The sequence below is a fragment of the Astatotilapia calliptera genome, chromosome 14 (assembly GCF_900246225.1).
Source record: "Astatotilapia calliptera chromosome 14, fAstCal1.2, whole genome shotgun sequence".
NCBI lineage: Eukaryota > Metazoa > Chordata > Actinopteri > Cichliformes > Cichlidae > Astatotilapia > Astatotilapia calliptera.
In genome coordinates, this window is record NC_039315.1 from 1631919 (window position 1) to 1651274 (window position 19356).

At 44.2% G+C, this 19356-nt stretch overlaps 1 protein-coding gene and 1 long non-coding RNA gene across 3 annotated transcripts; both read left to right on the forward strand.

Annotated features, from left to right (window-relative positions):
- Positions 1-244: 244 nt before the first annotated feature.
- Positions 245-7674, forward strand: gmnc (geminin coiled-coil domain containing). Its single transcript, XM_026192566.1, has 5 exons — positions 245-467; positions 2850-3023; positions 4432-4517; positions 5082-5198; positions 5900-7674. The coding sequence occupies exons 2-5, from the start codon at positions 2891-2893 to the stop codon at positions 6845-6847; spliced, it is 1284 nt and encodes a 427-aa protein (XP_026048351.1). The 5' UTR covers positions 245-467; positions 2850-2890; the 3' UTR covers positions 6848-7674.
- A 2778-nt stretch (positions 7675-10452) lies between these two features.
- Positions 10453-15438, forward strand: LOC113036742 (uncharacterized). 2 transcript variants are annotated; one of them, XR_003274492.1, is made up of 4 exons: positions 10453-10475; positions 11795-12268; positions 14931-15143; positions 15275-15438. It is a non-coding gene; the product is annotated as an uncharacterized LOC113036742 (long non-coding RNA). The 2 variants fall into 2 exon arrangements; XR_003274491.1 differs by lacking the exon at positions 10453-10475 and adding an exon at positions 11525-11658.
- Positions 15439-19356: the final 3918 nt, after the last annotated feature.

Below are 19356 nucleotides of genomic sequence, written 5' to 3' on the forward strand. Positions count from 1 at the left end.
TTTTCCTTTACTACAGCTGTGTTTCTTTAACATGTAGAAAATCTGACCCAGAGCCTTGTGTTTGACACCCCTACAGTATCACATAATGGTGTTTGCAGTCTGCCCACTGATCCTGTCACGTGTGGCTCTTTTCTGAATATTCCACAAAGTGCACTGAGCCCGCTTTCGCCTGAATGAATGAACTCAGAACTGGAGTTTTTCCGCGCCGTGCCTGCAGGGGGGACCCTCAGCTCCGTCCCGACAGCTGACTGCACAGACGGATCTGCACACGCACACCTGTCTGTGTGAGAGCTGCAGTCGGCTGCAGTCTGGCCGGACCCTCAACCGGGCATCGCGACATTTCAGCCCGTCACCGCTTCTTTCGGGACCCGAGCGAGAGTCCGCTGAGCTTTACGCGCAACACGCACTCCGAAAACCCGGGAAGACTTCTGCGCCCCGCGGCTCTCCTGCGCTCTGAGTCTCTGCAGGTAGAAAACACGATGAACACGCAGCTGCTTTAAAGTGTGGACTTTTTTAACGCAGGCAGGTGCAGTGAGAGGCGCAGACCGCAGCGGAGTTTTATTAAACAGGTTTATTTAAAAGGTTTGGGGGGAGCTTTGGACACAGCTTCATATCTGTGCGGTTAAAATGATTGTGCTTACTGAGAAAGGTGCAGTTATTTTAATCCAGTGTTCAGTTTTGTAACTATCCATTCTTATGCCGGTACTTTACACATTTAATGATTATAAGAGTTACAGTCAGGGGCGTTTCCAGGGCTTTTAAAAATGAGGGAGCCCACAGGAAGTGGGAATCTTTAATCAGAAATGTAAAAAAAGACTTATGAGTTGATTTTCATGCACTCATTCAGATGGATTACAAAGACTTTAAATACAGTGTTGTGTTAAATAAGAGTTTTACAAAGTAGTGAGAGTATTTTGACTAAAGTAACCCCCCCACCCCCCCCACCCCCCCACCCCCCATGGTTAGAGTCCATTTTCCCCTGAATTGTCTGAATTAAGAGATTCAAAGGAACACGGGGGAGTCTCCGGGCGTTTTTAAATGGGGTGGCACAAAAACCAAAACAACACAGTGGTGGGATTTCTGTTAAGCAACGGTTCTGCATGTAGAACATTAAATCTAATCAAATCTATAAGAAGCAGATCTCTGATGTTTTTTGAAGAGTTTCTGTGTAAAATATCTGAGCTCTATGATGCATGGCACACACTCAGTTAATATTTTACAAGGTTTTTGTTATATCTATGTTTTTTTTAATTATTATTATGAATCAGATCTGAATATGTTCAGAATGACAGTCATTCTGAACATATTCAGTAAAAGGACGAGATGTTACAATCCCTGATAATGCATCTAGTCCTTTTACTGAATATGTTCAGATTGAACATCATGGCAGTCAGTGTACATGCAGTTAAAAAAGTAACAGAACATTAATGTATAAATGAAGTTAACCTTATATACATTAATTTTTACAGAGCCCCGCAGGGGACATGGGAGAAAAAAAAATTAAGACGGACTTTGCGAGATCTCGCAAAAGTTGAATTCCAACAATGGCGGCAGCTACTTAGTTGTAATTTTACTCTTTCTGGGTCACAAAATACACTTTTAAGATATTTTGAGGCGTGAATGTAGCTGTGTAAACGTCAGATATCTGCTCGGTTTACAAGACATCACATATTTGCAAAAGTGCTCCGATGTTTTCGGAGATCTGACACCCACTAGCTCGAAGCTAACGGGAGGTCGAGACCTACTACAGCCGGGAGGAACACTGCTCTCCCGGCACATCGTGCCTCGACCTCCTGGTCGGCTTCGAGCTGGCGGCCTCCGAAGAATGCGGCTAAAACTTTTGTGAGATCTCACAAAACTTTTGCGAGATCCCGAGTTTGTTTTGCGAGATCTCGCAAAAGTCCGTCTTAATTTTTTTTCTCCCATGTCCCTTGCGGGGCTCCGTAAATTTTAGTAAAACATTACTGTGATATTTCAGAACTTAACTTTTTTAATTGCTTTCTATCCACAAGTAGCACACATGCTTGACAGGATGACAGGATTTACATATTTACATTTTGGGGGGGGATTATGGGTGATGGGGTAATAATTAAAGTGGACACTCTGGTTTGCAGAAGCGCTTTCAAAGGAAATAAACCATGAAGAAGGTTGTGATGGCTGCAAGAATATTAAAAACATGCACAGCATTGGGTGAAATATCTTCTAGTCCCTGCTGAACTGCCCCCAAAATTTAACGCTAAATATCAGATGATTTAGTTCCAGGTTAACTAAATCCAATTTATAAAGCTCCAATACTTGGATTTTATTTTAAAATGTTGTATTAAATTCATTTTAAGTGCAGAATGAGCTAAAAAACAAAACAAAAAAAGAACAACTAATTGGAGTGTGTGCACTTTTCCCATTGTGCATTGCTGCAGGCAGTAGTTTTACTGCTCCTGTTTTGTGATCTGTGACCTGTAGGGGCATTTGTTGGCTCTATTTTTCATGGTGAGGAGAAAAGATGTCTTCTTTTCTGTAAGAGTAGCCACACTACTTTAGGTACATTTTTTATTCTCAAAAACAGCCTTGCAGTTTCTGCAGTCCCTCTTGTTGCCTGTAGGGGGCAGACAGCATCACTGAATAAATGTTGTACAGATATCTCAGTGTTCAGGTGTCCATATACTTTTGCGTTCTGAAGTGTTGATCATCACCATATCAACACTAGTCTGAACCTCAAACAACTCTTTGAAACCGTGAGCCAAAGTGTGGAGCAGCTAACGTGTCCCCACAAGGATTAAACAGCCCCCACAAAGATAGATACACAAGTATAAAAACACACTCCCTCCCTCCCTTCATTTGTTTCTCTGTAGGGATTCCCCGTCCTTCTCCATTTCTTCACCATCACCATCTCATGCTCCAGGCCCTGGCTCTCGGCCCAGACACTGTTGACTGTTCCATGGAAACCCTGGCCTCTGTTTGGGTCCATGACCCCGTTGACCTCAGCGACCTCGGAGAGCAGCGTGACGAGTCATCGCCCGAATGGGGTGAGTCCAACTAACAGCATCAGATAGTAACAGTTAGTGAGAGGCCGAGGATGCAGAAGGCAGCTGTACTCTGCTGACTGCGATGTATTCTTCATGGAAGGAATTATTCTACATTTCTATAAATGCCACATTCAGCAGAGTGAGAATCAGCGAGCTGGAGGATCATTCATCAAACACAAGAAGCTCCCGGCATGTTCAACATGAGCGATCTGTCTCAGCTCTCTTTGCTGCAGATGGAAACATCCAGAACAGTTTATATTAAGATTCATCTTTTAATTTTCTCAGGCTCTTCTTTCTCCAAGAGTCCAATTTGTCAAGAATGCCCTGCCCTGGTTTCTCCACACTGCAGCTCCTCTAACGACCACTAGATGCTGCTGATGTGAAATCAGAGCCTCAAGACCAAAAACCAAGGGCTTTATAACCATCCACGCATTGTTGTGAAGACTTTTAATAACAATTAAAGGAAGTTTCGATGTGGTAGAAGTGAAACCAGTACTGATGAAATGGAAGAAACCTGCATTCTTACTAATGGCCAGCAGGGGGCAGCTCCTCTGGTTTAAATAGAAGTGTCATTATATAGAAGTCTCCATCCATCCATCCATCTTCATCCGCTTTATCCGAGGTCGGGTCGCGGGGGCAGCAGCCTAAGCAAAGAGGCCCAGACCTCCCTCTAGAAGTCTATGAGGATAAAAGCCTTCTGCTCATTTATGGTCGCGGCAGTTGGTTTCAAGTCCTTTTAAATCCAACGTGTTTTAAATTAGGGTCACATTAGAGTCAGCTCAAAGTGAGCCATGGTTTACCATGCGAATGAAAGGTCAGCCCCGCCCCTCACCTGTCACATCTGGTTTCAAAAAGCTAAGATAGCGGCAGCTAACACATGAATTATACTTCTGTGTCAGAATTACGCCGTAATTAACCGGAACCTTCTATGTAACCTGATGTGCACCTCCAGAGAAATGTAACTAGACGTCGGGTCGGTGCATACCACAAAGACTTGAATGTCGTGCAAGGTTGTGGTGTAGGAGAAAAATGAGTTTCTGGTTACGTCAGTTAGGACCCAGATTTCCTGCAGAAGTCTAAATCAAGCTATCAGTCCTCAGTTTGAGGATTTAAAATTGGACCTCAGCAACTAATGGGTGGTCTCACAGGTGGAAGCCTCTGGGCCTGAAACATTAAGACAAATCTATTTATTTGGTTATGTGGACACAAGTTTCAAAAGAACCAAATCTCTAATGCTCAGCTGGAGGTTGCTCCAATCTTGAGCATACACTCCTGTGTTAAAATGTAATAAAAAGCCTACTCTGACTTTGAGAGCATGGTTTTGAATCCAGAACTTCAGCCGGGCAAATAGTCTGACTAAATCCTCCACTGCCACCAGTTTAAAGTCTGCTGTGTGTCTTCCTCTCAGAGTCTCATTGTGTCTTTGACTCCACGCCTCCGGCTGCTCTGATGTGGACGGAAGATCTCTCTCCTCACCTCCAGAGAAACAAACAGGTACCAACAGGTTCTCACATTTAATTTATTATTGTTTTAGTGCACACGAACTACAGTTAGCTCAGCAGCTGAGGTTAAACATGGAGTGCAAAAGACACAACCTGACCCTCAACGTATAGCAGTTCCTTTTTGTCCTTTTTGAGTAAGCTACTGTAACACTTCTTATTTCAGCTGGTACACTGTGAACGTAAACATCTAGCACGTCTAACTGACAGCAATATTTGTTAGAGAGCATGCACAGGGTCAGAAATGAGTCCATCAGAGGGACAGCTCAGAGTCAGAGAGGCTGAGATGGTTTGGACATGTGCAGAGGAGGGACAGAGGATGATGAAGATGGAGCTGCCAGGCAGGAGGAGAAGAGGAAGACCTCAGAGGAGGTTCATGGATGTAGTGAACAAGGACAATGCAGAGGGTTGGTGTGACGGAGGCAGATGATCCGCTGTGTATTCAGTAAACCGTAACACATTTCAAAAGAACCGGTCGATGTGTGCCACTGAACCTCTGCAGTTCATATACCCGCGTCCTTATAATCTGCATTGCTGTGATGTGATTGTATCCTTCCAGCTCCAGGACACTCTGCTGCAGAGGGAGGAGGAGCTGGCCAGGCTGCAGGAGGAGAACAACAAGCTCAGAGCATTCCTCAATTCCTCCTTTGTGAGAAACCTGGAACAAAAGGCAAAGGTCCGTGCAGCATCAGACGCACTGACAGCAATAAGACAGAAATAAACCAGCAGTCTAAACAAAGACACTCAGATCTTCATCTACTGAGCTGAGAGTCATAAAGACATATTTCACGTGTCCTGGGTGTGCCCGGGGGATTCTCCTTGTTAGTCATAGCCCCCCAAAAAGAGAAAAAATAAGTTGCCTAGGAGAAACTAGTTAGACGCCCAAACCACTTTAGCTGCCTCCTTTCGATGTGGACGCTCTAGTCTTCCAAATGGCCGACCTCCTCACCTTATATCTAAGGCTGAACTGCTTGTAACGCCTATCTTGTGGTCGTAGTTGAAGGTAGGAACTATTCAGTAAACTACCAGGTATGCCCTCAGCCTCAGCTCTCACGTTAACACAAAAACTGGTATGGGTCCACATCACTGCTGACTTCATACCCTATCAGCCTTCAGATCCATCGTCACCCTGTAGCTCTAACATGAATATGTTTTGTACAGAAGTAGAAAAATTATGTAAAACAAATTATGCCAACTGAAACATTCAGACACTGTTAATGAAACCATTGATCACTAATCCTGGAGACATCTCAAGTCTTTCAAAGTTCACTTTTATATCAGTCCAAAATGTCTTTTGCTCTATCAAAGCATTAAATGTTTTCCACCGATAAAGAAGATAATAACACACTGCTGTTATTCTGTCCTTGTTTCTTATAGAAACTAACTGCTGATGGGAGGAGGAAGCTGAAGAGAAGCCTGGCTTGCTTTGACAGTTTCTGTGGGGATCAGCGAGCGCCCCCCCAACAAATCAGCAAAAGAGTCTGCAGGAACCTCACTGCCCAGTTCTGCTCGGAGTCTTTAGAGACATCTGCTTGCTCAGAACCAAACCTGGACCTCTGGGTCCTTCGAACTCTGGGACTGAAGGATCGGGACACCATCGATACATCCGAGGAGTCCTCCTCTGAGTGGAGCCTCAGGAGTTTGGTTTACGATACTGCCGTCAATCCATCCTCATTCCCAGAATGCAATCCCAACTCTTCTTTCGGCCCTCCTGTCATCATATCCACAGATACTTCAGTCCACAGTTACTGTCAAAGAGCAACACATGGAACCAGCTGTAGGTACAGTGCTGCTGAATGCCAAGAAGCAAACTGTGAAAATCCTCCTGAGTCAGCTTCAAACTGCCCAGACGACTTCACTGCCACTCGAGTGAGCACACATTACGAGTTTCCTGAAGCCACGGCCAGGACCTACAGCGCCCCGTCTGCTGAGACCTGTTCTCTCACTGCCTTCAGTCAAGTCCAGACTTTGGAGGGAAATCCTGCTGACCATCACTCTTACTGGTCTTCACTACAAGAAACCCAGACACCATCACAAGACACGATCCAGTTCAACCCACCAGCGGAAAGAGGCTTCCCCACCCCCGTGTTGCCTTCAGGTGCAGACCAACCCAGGAGTTCTGCTAGTGGCTTCATTCCAACGAGCCCATGTCATCCTCCGGCAGCACCACATACGCCTCGCAACCGGACAGATTTGGCATTCAGCATGTCCCTCAGTCCGTCCAGCAGCGTCAAGACCCACAGCTTCCCCCAGGGACAGGCCTTTGTCAGAAAGGACGTGGAGGGCCGGTGGAACTTTACCTGGGTTCCCAGACAAGAACCGTAGGAAACCAGATGGTCCTTACTCTGAAAGACAATCAAAAGCCTCACGTTGTCTTACTGCATAAACATCTCAGGCTGATCCTTTAGAACAGCAAGTTCAAGTGGACTCACTATGGCTTTTAGACAATGTTCTGGACTGAGTATCAAAAAATGCCTTGAAGGACCCTAAGATTAATCTTGAAGACCACACGGACAGATGTTTAAACAGCTCAGAGACCTTTGTCCTATGACAGCTTGAAGGAAACACCTCTTTAAGTCGCCTTTATGATGCCTATATTAATGACGGTTACTTGATTGCATTCTGTTTACTCAATAATCCAAAAGCTAAGAGTACAGTAGCAACTGGAAAAGAAAAACACGAGCCTGAGCAACCAAACCATTTTATTAAGTATAGATCTAATAAAAAAACATAATCTTAACTTAATGAAACATTCAAATTAACAAAACTGCCTAAAATAACACCTGTATGCGTTTAGTCTGTATTTGAAACTGCCACATAAAAATAATAGTACTGAAACTTTTGCTGCTTTGAGTCTGTATTTTCTACATACATATATGTGTATCACATGAACGTCAGTGAGGGACCAGAGTCATTATGACCAGATGACAAGTTCATTTCTGAAATCTTGTTGGCTCCTGCGAGTTAGCTGAGGACCTACTGACTATGGTTCAAGAGGGACTTTTAAATGGACCACGGCATTGGAAATGTGATGAAGCCAACATTAAGCCCTGGGGCTGGAAATTAAGCCAAATCCAAAGTGCCCAAAACTGCAGTTCCTCTAATGTCCACCAGAGGCTCCAAAACTGAGGCAGTGGTAATAAAAACTGAGAGAGGCCGACAGTGATCACTGACTGTTTTTAGGGGCTTGTTCAGATTCAATAGAACAACATACAAAGCATTAAAACATGTTATAAACACAACAACGTTAATAAACACAGAGCAGTATTCATACGTCATCACTTAAAGACTGTCATGTTAAAATGTCCAACATTACAGCAGAAATAAACATTATAATTCCCTCGAAGCACAGGCAGACGCAAGTGGTTTTCTGTCACTGGTTTATTTGAAGACTTCTCTCCAAAGCCACCGTGAAAACTATACAGCATTAACAAAATAAAACTCAGCGTAAGACACAGCAGTAAAAACACTGTACAACAAACACTATAAATAAATACCTTGTTGGCTGCATGCTGCAAAAAGGGAATTAGCCGCCGTTCTTCTGAGGTTTCCTTTAACCGTTTAACCGTGTGTAGTTAAAGTCCACTTAACATGTCTTTCAATAAAAACCATCCTTTCTGCGCGCTTACAGGTGTTTTTCTTCGTTCTACCCAAAGAGGAAACTAGCGCAACTTGTAAGCGAACTTGACTTTCAAAATAAAAGCACCAAAACGTTGACTACAAAAAACAAACAAAGTAATGTACAGCTTAAACAATTTACAATCATGACATGGATCTTGACAAGATAAAAAAAATAATCCAAATTATATACAATGTCATCATGCCAACAGTTACAAACATGTTCACAGTTGTGCACAAACTTGTCACCTGGTCATATTTCACAACTGGTAAAGGTTACTGTTGTAAAGGAGTGTATTTCACCCCAAACCACCATCCTTTTCAAACTCTACCCCACTAGACTTTGGTGCCTTAAAAGAACCAGCGGGTGGAAATAAAAGTAAAAGCAAGTAAAAGTAAAACTACTCTGAATCAAAAAACAAAACCAAGTTCAAACACTAATTATGACGATTGCCATCATCCCTCCAACCTTCTCGCAGTGTTTAACATAAGAGTCATTGGGGTCTGATTCACTTTCTGAGTCAGCTTTAAATGATCACTAAAACAAATCACTGCTGTTTTAAACTTGGGGTTTAAAAAAACAACAGAAAAAGTTCGTTTTTATGGTTCACAGTGGATGGTGTTAACCATATTTCACATGTTTTCCATACTGGTGTGTTTTTAGGAACATTCTACCAATAAATTCAGCAAAAGTTTTTCAATGATCGCTGAAATTACAATTGATTCAAATGTGCCCAAAGCTGTTGTTGTTTATGTTATCATGTAGCTGTTTTGTTTTCAAATGCAAAGTTTTACTTTAAAATCTCATTTTTCTACCATATCTATAAAAATGTGTCTGATAACACCGTCTGCCTACATGTGAGTCCAATTAACATGAAATTGTTTTCATATTATTTGGAAAAACATTTTCTTAACCCATGGTTTAAACTATCAGATATGTTTACATGTGAAAGCATTATCCAACGTAAAAATAAAATGTGCTTCATTTCTAAGTGTTGGACTCTAAATGTCAAACATGTCAAACAGCAAACACAGTTATTTATTAGAAGGTGTGTGGGCCAAACTAAAGCTTTTTATGAGCTTTATTTTTCCATTTAGGATGTCAGGGCACAGATTTGGCCCATAGCGTAGTCTGACCCCAACATCAGCTGACATTAGCTCAGTCGCCACAAAAGCTCATTTCCTTGGAGGTGTTTGGTTCCGAACCAAAGACGTGGACACTTTAGAGGTTCAAATCTCAGAGATTATCTGTCCAAGAGTTTGTTCACTGAGACACTCCACAAGCTGTTTTCACCCAGACAACCACCGAGAGACGCCTGCCTTTCAATTCAATTCAGTTTTATTTATACACCAACTCACAACAACAGTCACCTCAAGGCGTTTTATACTATAACCCTACAATAATACAAACAGAGAAAAAAACCAACAATCATATGACCCCCTATGAGCAAACACATTGGCGACAGTGGGAAGGAAAAACTCCCTTTTAACAGGAAGAAACCTCCAGCAGAACCAGGCTCAGGGAGGGGCGGGGCCATCTGCTGTGATTGGTTGGGGTGAGAGAAGGAAGACAGGATAAAGACATGCTGTGGAAGAGAGACAGGGGCTGTATCCCAATTCAGGGTCTGCAGCCTTAAAGGCCGCATTTTAAGGCCGATTACGTCACAGCGACGCGACGAAGGCTGTCCCAATTCGAAGGCTGCTCGAAATGCAGCCCTCAAATGCGTCCTTCATTTCCCTGAACTTTAAGGCTGTGGCGGTGCAGACTTCGTGGCCCAACATATCCTAGAATGCATAGCGCGGCGGTGGGTGTGTATAATTTTGCCGTAAAAAAACGGCGGATGAGGGGCGCCCAAAGAGTAACTTAGTAAACTAAGTGCTGAATATTATGTCACTTATTTATGTGCAAATGTTTAATAACTAAGAACATTAAAACATTACTGTTGGCCACATGTTGGCAAAGTCATGTGACATCAGTGACGTTTGTACTAACTTGGTTTTAAAGCCTTTACTTTAAAATATACGCCGTTCAATAGCTGAGCTTAATCTTACAGAGAATGATCAAAGCTCATGTAGAAACAAACAAACAAATGAACAAACGATTTTCTCCTTCATTTCTGTCAAACAAAGCTGTATGACACGTTTCCAGCTGTTAGTATCATGGTTGCTAGGCAACCTGGGCAGCGCAACGGAGGCTAGACCGTCCCATTTCACAAGCCTCGCACTTCCGGCCTTAGCGGTCTTTAAGTACGCGGCCCTTGAGGATCTTGAGGCTGCAGACCCTGAATTGGGATACAGCCAGAGATTAATAACAAGAGAAGTCTACTAACACATAGTGAGTGAAGAAGAAACACCCAGTGCATCATGGGAATAAGCAGCCTAAGTCTATTGCAGCATAACTAAGGGAGGATTCAGGGTCACCTGCTCCAGCTCTAACTATCCGGTTGTTCAGTGATGACGTGATGAATCCTACTTCTGGGTCTAAAGTAGTCTGCGTTTAATATGGCTTTTGTGTTGTTAACATGTTTAATGTTATGTATTTTCTTCTATTTGATCTCAAAAAGCTCCTAAAACAGTCAGTGATCACTGTTGACCTCCCTCGGCTTTTATTTCCGCTAATCATTTATTTAAGCTCAGTTTTTAAAACCTTAGGATGTAACTACAGCCCAGCCCATGCAGCAGTATATGAATGACTAACCTCATATGTGGATGGATTATCTCAGTTGTTCTCCTGGCTGAAGTTTGGTCCTTTTACAGCATCCTGCCATGCGATTACATTTGTTCCTGACCACCGAGAACACTCACGTTAACTTTTATCGAGTGGAAAAAAAGTTAGCTTGTTTATATTATGCTAACATAGCTGTGTCGCTAGCGGTCACGTAGCACATCATTATATAGCAGCTAGCCCAACTTCAGTAACCCTACAAACGTCACTGCTGTTTAGTTTTCTGTCTTCATTTATGTTGGAAGTGATAACAGAGCTGTACGTTTGAATTTGTTTCCAAAACCCCGCAGGCAGGACATGCTATATTGTATTTAGATAGAAGCTAGCGAGCTAACTCCCTGCTAACTTCTAACTCCGTTAAATGTCATAAATTCCGTTTTCATGGATGCCTGGATGTTAAACTCAATTGTTACACCTGGTAGAGCAGAACGCTGATCATTTTATTAAAGATGAAAGACTTTAGACAGTTTTTAACTCTCAGTAATGCCATAGTGATCGTTTGATATATGGACCTGCAGCGGAGTTTAGACCCAGACATGGCTAGTGACGTCAGACTGAACAACCGGATATGCTTTACCAAAAGGAAAGTTTGAGGCCTAATCTTGAAAGTAGAGATAGTGTCTGTCTCCTGAATCCAAACTTCCCTGTCCTGTGTTGAGGACAGCAGAGCCTCATCACATGCAGACCTGAAAGGACAGCAGAGGGTGTCCACATACTTTTGGTCACGCGGGCGTCTCCTGCACTCCTGGAAACACTAAAAACATTGGAGTGATGCTGTATTCAGATGTAGCAGGTGTGATGAGTTTTCAGGAAGCTTTCTGATTCGAGGCACGCTAAGAATTAAAGTTTTGTGAGTTTGCTCTTCGTCTGTTACCAGTTAAACCAGTCTGACCGTCCTCCTCCTCGCCCTCACCTCCCTCTCTTCTCAGGAACAAAAGGAGGCCTGCGACTCCCCAGAGACGCCCCCCTCTCATCCTCCTCCACCCCGATCCGCCCACGCAGGTAAAGATGATGGGTTTTACTTTCTCCCTGGGGGTTCTCAACATGGGGTCCTGGCCCTGCCACGGGTCCCCTGAGAGCGAAGCAGGACCGAGGGAAAGATGGGAGCGAGCAGTGTCCGTGGCGGGCCGACCGAGGAGGGTATCTCTAATGAGAAGGTTAAGACCGGCTGCAGATGTCCGACAGATTGGAGGCTCTTTTAGGGCTGGAGGGACCCGGAATCTGGCAGGAATGTGAAAGGAGGGTCGCTCTGGATCACAGACTCTGAGTGTCGGCCAGGGAGAGGGGTCATTAAAGAGGGCGGCCGGCTGAAACTCGATCCACGCCGGCTTACCCGGGAAACAACCCGACAGCTTGGCTCGCCTCAGATTGCTGCAGCTAATGAGTCGACACATTTCACACAGGTAAGCTTTCTCAGCTCGCCACTTGTTTCAGTTTCTGGACGGAGGACCTGAGCTCAGGTTTCTGGGGTTTTTCATCTTCTACACCCACTAAACCTCCACCTGCCCTCCGCAGCAACACTCAGCGTCACTGAGCCACTGAGCTGCAGCAGCTACAACTACACACTGACACCTGAACAAGTGCTTTACATCAGTTAAGCTGCGATGAAATAAAGGCACGAAGAACCTTTTCAAAGTCTCTGAAGCATCAGTCAGGTCACACAGCCTTACGTGTTCAGTCTTTGTCTAATATTACTGTAATGAACTTTAACCTTTAACATGCGAACTGAGGCCTGCACGGTCTGAACTCAGGGTTGGACGTCCACTCCTGGGAAGACTGCAGCTTTGTGCACACACGGAGAGGAACTCTGTGTTCAGTATCTGGCCTGAGGAGCAGCCAGGGATCGAACCTCCTGATTAGCAGACGACCTCCGGAGCTGCAGCCAGTGTTTCACAGTGTTTCAGCATTTTGCCTCAGTTTATGTTAAACAGATAATGACACAGTGTAGTATCTCATGTGTTTTAGTGCATTTTTATTCACCTGATTTAAAGACCTGCTAACTACAGTTATGTTCAGATACATAAAACCAGAGCAGAGCCAGAGCTGTACATCCAGGCTAAAAGTGAAGGACAGTCCCAGTTTCCTGCTGATGCACAGCGCTGCATGCACACAAGAACAACACGATTCAGTGTATGAGTGCCATAAGAATAACAGAGAGACTTTTAATTAGAAATTCATTTGGAATATGAATCTGCAGGCGACGTTAACCTCCTGTTTAAACACAACAATTAATGAAGGAAGAGTGGCGAGATAAAGAACGCCTGCACACACTGCTCTGGACTGTGTGTGTGTTTAAACGATATCGATTCTTCTCTAACAGTAATTAGCTGATTGATGAGGGAGCTTCACAGTCAGGACTGCACACACACACACACACACACACACACACACACGGTGACAGACTGACCGAGCACCCGCCGTGTTGTCGCGCTAATTGCTTTTAGGTAATGCGTCATGTATAAGTGTATGGATGATGCTGACCTCTGACCTCTGGATGGAGTGATCAGTGAGAGAGAAAACCTGATGAGATGTGATGAGAGTCCTGCCGCTGCGTCGGGTTAATGTGCGTTTAGAGAACAATGAGGAAGTGAAGGGCGAGTGGACACGCCGAGGATCAAACAGCCAGCCAGGAGAAAATAGATGAAAAAATAGAAATGAAAATTAAGACTTCACAGTCGCCTCTGTTGGTGCACAGCGAGCGTTTTCATTGGTTTATCATGGGTTTATAATCTGTAGCTGATGGATTTAATAAGAGATAATCCTGTTTTGCATGGATGCCTAACTTTATTGTAACACCTGAGCAGAGACACTGTGACTCTCTCACTCTTATTTGTATTAATAATAATTAATAAATAAAAACCAAAGTAAGAGGAAAATCGATATGAGACAATCTGAAAAAGTGCAAAATGGTAAAATTTGTGTTAAGGAACAGAAATCAGCATATTAAATATAGATGAGTGTGTGTGTGTGTGTGTGTGTGTGTGTGTGTGTGTGTGTGTGTGTGTGTGCACGCGCGCTGAGTTTAATGGTTGATGAGTCCTAATGGCATTCTGTGTGATGATAAGTAACTACACACCAACTGTCTTCTGCTCAACAATTAACTCACTGTCACCACACACACACACACACACACACACACACACACACACACACACACACACACACACACACACACACACACACAGACAATGAGGTGGAACCATCACTGAATCGTATTTGGACAAAAGGTTAAAGGTCCCCGTGAGCTACCATCCATGGAGCTGCCAGATCCACGCTCTGTAGCTAACTGGCTAACAGCCTCCATGTTGGCTTACTGTGGAAATGACAGGTTTCTCCGTCTCATCCAGGTCGGGGGTCAGTCTGAGTGGAGATGCCCAGACGTCCCCTTCCTGGTCACTTCCTCCAGCTCTTCCAAGGACTCCCAAACAACCCCAGAAACATAATCTCTACCCCTGGTCTCTGGTCCACCAGGCGCTTGTCCTTCCAGCTGTACACGCCCAAAACATCTTGTCCAGGAGGCACCCTGGTCAGATGCTAACCCCGAGTCCCTGCTAAATGATCAAGGCCCTCTCCCTCTCTGAGAGCCCTTGTGAAGAAGCTCGTTTCCACTGATTTCATCCACTTTCATTCTTTCAGTCACTGCTCACAGCTTGTGACTGCAGGCTGAGGGCAGAGAGCTTATAGCAGTGGAGTGGTTTGGGTGCCTATCAGTGAGCCCTATCACTGATCAGGGAAAATCAGTGAGATCAGAAAACCTCTCTGATGATTACAAAATCAAAGGACCAGTTCACCCTGCCCAGGCCAGGGCGACTGGGGCCCCGCCCTGGATCCAGGAGGAAGGGCTGGAGGGCAAGTGTCTGCTGGACGGGGACAAACCTGTCACCTACAAGTCATTGATGTCAGAGGACATTAGCTTATTTTATGGAGCTGGTGTGAGTGTGCTGTATACATAAAGATGCTGAAAAAACCTGTAAATGTCCATCAGCTTCCCCTGCTTCAGCTGTAACAGGTTAACGATCGAACAACCCTTAATTTTTATTCTTGTCATTTCATGATGTCAAACAGTCCGAGTTCTTCCACCACCACAGAGTGACGTTACAGAGGATCCAAGCACACCGCTGTGGTTCGAGGAGTCAGCTCTGAATTCTGCTTCCTGTCACAGAGGACTGGAAGACGAAAGTGGACACCGAGAGTTATGGTCTGATCAAAGCTCAGGAAAGATGAACGAGGATTCGATATGGACTAAAAACATTGCGGAAGTGAAGCAACTGTGCAAAAGTAAGGAGACAGAAGTCAATACAAGCATCTAACGCCACATCCGGATATATCAAAACTGGCACGTTAGGCCCTGAAGTACTTATTTGATCATCTGACTGTATATTCGTGTCTTCGTGTTTCCGTGTTTCCAGAGAAAATCAGAGTAAACTGATCAAAGTCAAAGTGAAAAGAAATGCGGCGGAGGAGGTCGAGGAGGCGGGCGAAGGAATTTTCAGTCAATGGTGGATCAAATAACGGCGGTCGCGTGTTGCAAGCGTGCATTGAATGTAAATTTGCAGAGACGACCTTTGGTACAGTAGGCAACACACACACACTGTAATTAATAACCAGTTGAACCAGTCCACACTGGGAACATCAGACTGGATTACACATAAATATCTAAGCTGGTAACGCTGTGGTTGGGGGGTTGATGGGGTGTGTGCAGCTCTGTTTCCTTTACACTTTCCTCCACCTGTCCTTAGCACGTCAGCTATAAAAGAACTGATTGTGTTTCTTCTGTATCTGACCAATGATGTGACGGCTGTTTGGTCAGTTCCTCTGATAAACTGTCCAAGACGTCAGAGCTCCAGTTTGTTGCAGCCATAGAAGCTAGATAGCGTTCCACTGTAAATACGGTGATGTATGGCTCCCACAAACCAACATGGCAGCAGTCAAAAGGGTTCAAAGCGGCGAGTGACGTGATGGTGAAACTTTCCTCTGTCGGGGCTGCCGGGGGCTCTGATGCATGTTTATTCAGGCTAACGCGCAGCTGTAAATAAAGTTTGAAGACTGCAGCGTTCAGCTGTCGTGCTCATCTTTTATAAATCCAACATGCATGCAGAGGATCTGTGACGCTGCCAGAGGAAACTCCTCTAACTAAACTTTTAATCGATGTCCTGCTGCTGCGGCGGCGTCCTGCTGGCAGGGACGAGAGGGTCTGACTGAGCAGCGGCTCGCATTAATAAACGCTGATGAGCCTGTTTTTCTTTAAAAGCCATTTCTGCTTTATTAGTGCGAGCAGAGTAAAGAGCGACAGGTAGAGACAGATGAGAGGAGCGGGTAAAGGTCATGGTGACAGTGATGCTCAGTGGCGCTCATAGAGCATATCTCCAGCTAATCCCTCTGCTAATACAACCAGTCACAGTCACGCCATTATTTCAGGCTTTAGTCTGAGACCGCGGTAGCAGGAACACTGCACTGGGCTTTTAGCTCATCAGACTCTTTTAGGGGTTTGGGAGTAAAATTTAAGTTTAGGTAAGTTAGGCTTTGACACTTTGTTAAAATGATTAAAATTAGAGTTAAGAGGCCTGTGAATGCATTAATGTCACGGCTGTTCCTTCCCCTACTCATGGACCGGAGCGGGAAGCAGCCAAAGTATGACAACCACTTATCCAGAGTACCTCAGCACTACTCTTCATCAGAGCCCCCCAAACACAGCCAGCGAGTTTGAAGTGGATTGGTTTAACAGCTGCTGAGATAAGCAAAGAAAAGAGACGGAGATACGGAAGTTTCTTCGTGTGGAAACACCCTGTTTGTTAGTGGAAGTGACCTGGAATAGAGCCTGTTTGTTATAGTCATCGGCCTTTCTGCTGTTGTCTATGAATGTGAAGGTTTAGTAACTGCAAATACTTAAATACTGTAGCATGAAATGATCATACTTCATAGTCCACACAGCGTCGCTGTCACAGCGAGGAGGCGGAGCAGTCGCCCCCCTGCAGCATACCTGCATTGTTCTGACAGACAGTGAAGCAGCACCAGTCCAACTGTTTGCTTGTGACTGTGTTGTTGGCTGTTTTGGGCGGAGCATAGATTCTCACGCCGCTGTTTCCTGGAACACATTTCTGTGAGACTGTGCCACAAATCATTGTTAAAATACACGGAGGTGCGTTTGCTGCTCTCTGCAGACGAGCTGTCGAACACCATCAATGAGCTGCTATTGATCTCTGCGTGCACACAGCAGGAGATGATGGATGATTTAAATTTAACGCTCAGGTTTTTTGTGTTTCAGGGCTTCGGCCAAAGACGCCACTTAAACATTAATTAATTAGAAAACAACTGCAGCAGTTCAAAAACAGCTAATGTCACTGGTCTCTGGCTCATACGTCTCTGACGGGGTTCAGCGGTTTGTGTCTCAGCTGAAGGTGGCGTGTGAACTGCCAAAGCCTCCCCTGTGCAGTGAGGAAACAGCGTGTTTGTGCAGTTTGGTAGATACCTGCTGGACGAAGGTCGAGCTCACCTAATCACCAGGAGAGGAGCTGGACCGCAGGACGGATACACTCACATCCTGGTCCCTGGATGTCGGGCTATTCTCCGGTGAATGAGACGGTTGTGTCAGTAAAGTTTGTGCTTACATTTGTACTTTGGTGATAATTTCTAAGGGTAAGGAATCACAAGATGAAAAGTTAAACCAGACTACAACCAGTAATTCTCAGGAGCAGTTTATTAAAAGACAAAACAAGAGCAGGCCAGCAGACCAATAACTGAAACTCCCTGAAACCAGCCACCTAATCTCGCCCAATTGATTCAATTTTATTTACATAGCATCAAAACACAACAACTCAAGTCACTTTACATTGTAACAAACTTACAGTAATACAGAGAAAAACCCAACAATCATATGACCCCCTATGAGCAAGCACTTTGGCAACAGTGGGAAGGAAAAACTCCCTTTTAACAGGAAGAAACCTCCTGCAGAAGCATGTGGCCTGTCTACATTCCCAGTGACCAACAGGGAATGGGAGAGCATGAAGACAGTACAAAGACACTCTGTGGAGCCAGAGATTAATAACAAGCCTTCCTGTGTTTGCTTCACTTTCCTGTTACTTCCTTAGTTTCTCGTGGCTCTGTTCCTGTTGGGTTTGGCTCTGATGTTGGTTTATGTCAGAGGGAAGGCTCAGATCTCCCAGCTGAGTGGCTTCCCTTCTCTTTGGTAACTTTGGCGCGCCTTCTGTTGGCCATGGTTAATTTCTTTTGCTTCTTCTTAGATGTTAATAACTGACAGATTTCTTGGAACCACTTCACTCTTTTTAGTTAGGCGGGACGTGATGTGTAGAAAGACTTTCTGGGGGTTGTGACAGTTGACAGTAAGAATTCAGGTTTTTTATTAATCCATGCGTGCTGCCCTGATAAATATATAAACCTCATGAAAACAGAGGCGATACGCAGACTGTGCGTACTAACTCTGGACACACAGGAACTCCCACACTCAGGCTGGTGGTCGAACAGCGACACCTGCTGGTTTGTGCTGATTTAGCCTCTCATTTACGTTTCTGCTGATTTTCCCACCTGAAGTCACTTGTTACCGTCAACGGATCAGATTTGTTTAGGAAGTTGTGTAAATGACCCAGAAGTGCTTTCTTAATCACATCAGCAAAGGATGCGCTGGAGGATCCTTTGTAAAGGAAAGCAGTTAATGACATCCCACAATTCATAGCTGTGGACCAACATGTTCATTAATGATAATGTGTTTTCCATTTCATGCCATAACATGTTTGAACCTGTGTCAGGAAAAGTGATTAAGAAAAGACGTTTGATGAGAATGTCAAAATAAAAGTCCTGCAACTACATTTTAGCTGCTCAGTGACTATTTCTGAGCCTCAGTCAGTAAAGCACAGAAGAAGCTCATAATCATTAGCATTAAACATGTGCTCCCAAAGAGCCAAGACATCTGACGGTGAAACACATTCCTCCATCAGAGGTGGAAAAAACAATCACCTCAACTGTTTCAGCACGTTTTCCACAATCCACTAAAAATGAATAATTAAAAGAAATTTCAGATGCCAAACAATTATCATCGTCAACATAGATTTTTATTAACCAGTGTCTCTTTATAGAAATGGTATCACATCACGTACAAGCACGTTCAGTCTGTCCACGTAAAGATGAGCAGTGCCATCTCTTTATTAGTCATCAAAGAAAAGCAGGGTTTGATCTGAGAACAGCCGCTGACATGCAGAAACAGCAAAGCTACAAGAGGAGATAACACTGATTAAAGGTCTCGGGTGAAAACAGACGGGGCTGTGGAAACATTATGAAATCAACATAAATAACGAGGGACTCCTTTTCTATTAGAAAACACAGAGACTAAAGTAAGATATATAAAAATAAGGCATTTCCAGTTATTTTATAGGTGAACTGTGATTTTGTTAGCAGCTAGTGTCGTCACCTGTCGTGTGGTGGCGGGCTGATGAGCTACTTTCATCCATGATACATGAACCTGGATTGTTCTCATGTT

Bases quoted from the DNA above. Each gene is read 5' to 3' on its own strand.
- gmnc (XM_026192566.1), top strand. From the start codon at position 2,891: ATGCTCCAGGCCCTGGCTCTCGGCCCAGACACTGTTGACTGTTCCATG. The intron at 3,024-4,431 runs GTGAGTCCAACT...TCTTCCTCTCAG, and splicing joins CGAGTCATCGCCCGAATGGG to AGTCTCATTGTGTCTTTGAC. The intron at 5,199-5,899 runs GTCCGTGCAGCA...TGTTTCTTATAG, and splicing joins ACCTGGAACAAAAGGCAAAG to AAACTAACTGCTGATGGGAG.